Source organism: Lissotriton vulgaris, chromosome 7 (genome assembly GCF_964263255.1).
Source record: "Lissotriton vulgaris chromosome 7, aLisVul1.2, whole genome shotgun sequence".
Taxonomy (NCBI): domain Eukaryota; kingdom Metazoa; phylum Chordata; class Amphibia; order Caudata; family Salamandridae; genus Lissotriton; species Lissotriton vulgaris.
The window spans coordinates 63,543,233-63,546,252 of NC_141695.1; the positions used below are offsets into that span (position 1 = coordinate 63,543,233).

Here is a 3,020-nt window from a genome sequence, read left to right on the forward strand (position 1 = left end):
CACCCTCCGGTTCATCACTGCCACCCTCTGGTTCATCACAGCACCCTCTGGTACACCACTACCACCCTCTGGTTCATCACTGTCACCCTCTGGTTCATCACTGCCACCCTCTGGTTCATCACAGCACCCTCTGGTTCACCAATGCCACCCTCTGGTTCATCACTGTCACCCTCAGGTTCATCACTGCCACCCTTTGGTTCACCACTGCCATCCTCTGGTTGATCACTGTCACCCTCTCGTTCATCACTGTCACCCTCTGGTTCATCACAGCACCCTCTGGTTCACCACTGCCACCCTCTGGTTCATCACTGTCACCTTCTGGTTCATCACTGCCACCCTCTGGTTCATCACAGCACCCTCTAGTTTACCATTGCTTCACCACTGCCGCACTCTGGTTCATCACTGTCACCCTCTGGTTCATCACTGCCACCCTCTGGTTCATCACAGCACCCTGTGGTTCCACACTGCTTCACCATTGCCACCCTCTGGTTCATCAATGTCACCCTCTGGTTCATCACTGCCACCCTCTGGTTCATCACAGCACCCTCTGGTTCACCACTGCCATCCTCTGGTTCATTACTGCGACCCTCTGGTTCATCACTGCCACCCTCTGGTTTACCACTGCCACCCTCTGGTTCATCACTGCCACCCTCTGGTTCACCACTGCCACCCTTTGTTTCACCACTGCCACCCTCTGGTTTATCACTGCCACCCTCTGGTTCACCACTGCCACCCTCTGGTTCACCACTGCACCTTCTGGTTCATCACAGCACCCTCTGGTTCACCACTGTAGATTATGTGGCGAAAGCACACCTTCCCAGCCAGCCTCAACCGAGACAAATTAATTTGGGGCTGGTTAATGTGTTACTGAATTTGAGCTTCAAGTCAGGCACCTGCTTAGTTATCTGTAAGTGCTTCCTGTGGCAGTTTAATTTTTGTGACAGGAGCCATATTTGTGACTATTCTCTGATCCTGCTTCAAGGGTCAGAGCAGGGTTAGAGAATAGTTGCAACAACTCTGGAGGTGCCTCAGGAAGCACTTACAGGGTTACAGCAGTTCCCCAATTTGAAGTTAATTTCTTTGTAACCATTTTGTAAATGGTTTCAAAGAAAGTAGCTTCAACTTGGGCACCTGCTGTAACCCTGTAAGTGCTTCCTGGGGAAAAAATGTGTCCCGCTTGCGAATTCACTGATTTTTCTGCGATTTCGCGCGATTCGCGGATAGCGAAATCGCAGAAAATCCGCAAAATCCATGAGCTGAACGGATTTTAGGCCCATGCTTACTATTTTCATAATTCCTTCCAAAGAAAAGGTTGTTGTGTTCTCTTCTGTGGAAGCAAGAAGCAATAGATTAAATGCCATGTGAACTAAGGACCAGATTCAAATAAATCAATTTGCATCAGTCAAAATGAAGGTGATCTGGGTAGAGTATCAGTAACATTGTCATGATTCATTGAGCAGACCTTCTGGATGTGCAAGACATCCCACACCTCGCCTTTTAACGACAGTCTGGGAGGAACACAACCAAAGTCAAATCAAAGCAAAATCAAATCAAATCCATACATCAGCAACAACTGAAGCGCCAACAATGTTTGTCAATCTTCTGGAATTGGTGCTCAATGGAATCTTCTGTTTGATGGGACTGTTGGGGAACACATTCATTGTTTCCTTGAATATAATTAACTGGATCAACACTACGAATGAGTTGAACGTCAGTGATTGCATCGTCTCCAGTCTTGGAGTCACCAACATTTTTCTTAACTGTGTTTCTTTTGCAGGCACTGTCTTATATTGCCACTGGCAAGAGATATTTATTCTTTACGGAGTTTCCACATTTTATTTTACGCTAATATTCTTTCTGGGTGGCTGCAACCTCTGGTCTGTCACTTGGCTCTGTTTCTATTACTGCATGAAAATTGTAAACTTTAATCACCCATTGTTCATCTGGATGAAGGTGAGATTTCCAAAGATGGTGCCCTGGCTACTCATGGGATCTTTGTTTGTCTCATTGACCATCAGCATACCCGTTGCTCTTGATATCCATCTCAAAGCAGAAGGTAACCCGCTGTCTAATCTTTCAGACAATGGCACCCAGACTGGTTTGCAACTGGAGTATGAACAACTCCATGTCTTCATTATACCAAGCCTTATTGCATCAGTGGCCTTTACAATTTTCTTTTTCTCTGCTGCGGCGATCATTGCCTCCCTATACAGACACATGAGGCGAATGGTGGAGAATGCAGACAGCTTTCGGAGCGCAAGACTCGATGCTCACCTGGGTGCAATGAAGACTGTGACTATGCTATTGATCCTCTGTATCTCATATTACCTGGCACAGTGTCTTCTATTTCTAAAAGAGTTAGATAAAGAGAGTACAATGCATTTAACTTGTGAGCTTGTTATCTCTGCCTTCCCTACTCTCAGCTCCATAATTCTGATTCTTGGAAATCCCAGTTTGAAAAAGAAGCTAACAAGTTCAGTTTGTCATGCTATATGGTGTGAACACGAAGAGGCCCGGCATGCTTCCTAAACTGGTATCATGCAAGTAGATTTTCTTGGGATTTTAAAAGTATATTTAATCTGTAAAGATTGTCTGAGCCACTTTCTTTACAGAGCTATGGCTCATGAATTTAAGGGGTGGGTGTTATTCCGGTCCACAGGGGGGTAGATGTTATCAGTTAAATAGATTCTCTGGCATATGAGGGATGCATGACAACTTCTTTGCAGCTATGAAGCAAGGATATCTGTATATATTAATCCAACAAAATAAATCTCCTAAAGCCTTAAAGACACAATGTTGCCTCCTCTTCCTGCTATCCCTTGCACTGGCTACTTTGAGAGAGAGAATGCCTGGGCTAATAAGGCACAGATAAACTAAAATAAAGTAACTTTATACTGTCACTGCATTTATTACATCATGCTACTTTCAGTTTAGAATATTCCTGTATAAGAGTTGTGGCACTATCATTGATATCTTAATTCTAATTAAATATGACATTTTAGTTGATGCTTATTTTGCAG

The 3,020-nt window shown here is 44.5% G+C and overlaps 1 protein-coding gene across 1 annotated transcript; it reads left to right on the forward strand.

The window, feature by feature from the left end:
• The first annotated feature begins 1,587 nt into the window (after positions 1-1,587).
• Positions 1,588-2,529, forward strand: LOC147700732 (taste receptor type 2 member 40-like). Its single transcript, XM_086929202.1, has one exon. It carries the CDS (start codon positions 1,588-1,590, stop codon positions 2,527-2,529), a length of 942 nt encoding a protein of 313 aa, XP_086785328.1.
• The last annotated feature ends 491 nt before the right edge of the window (positions 2,530-3,020 follow it).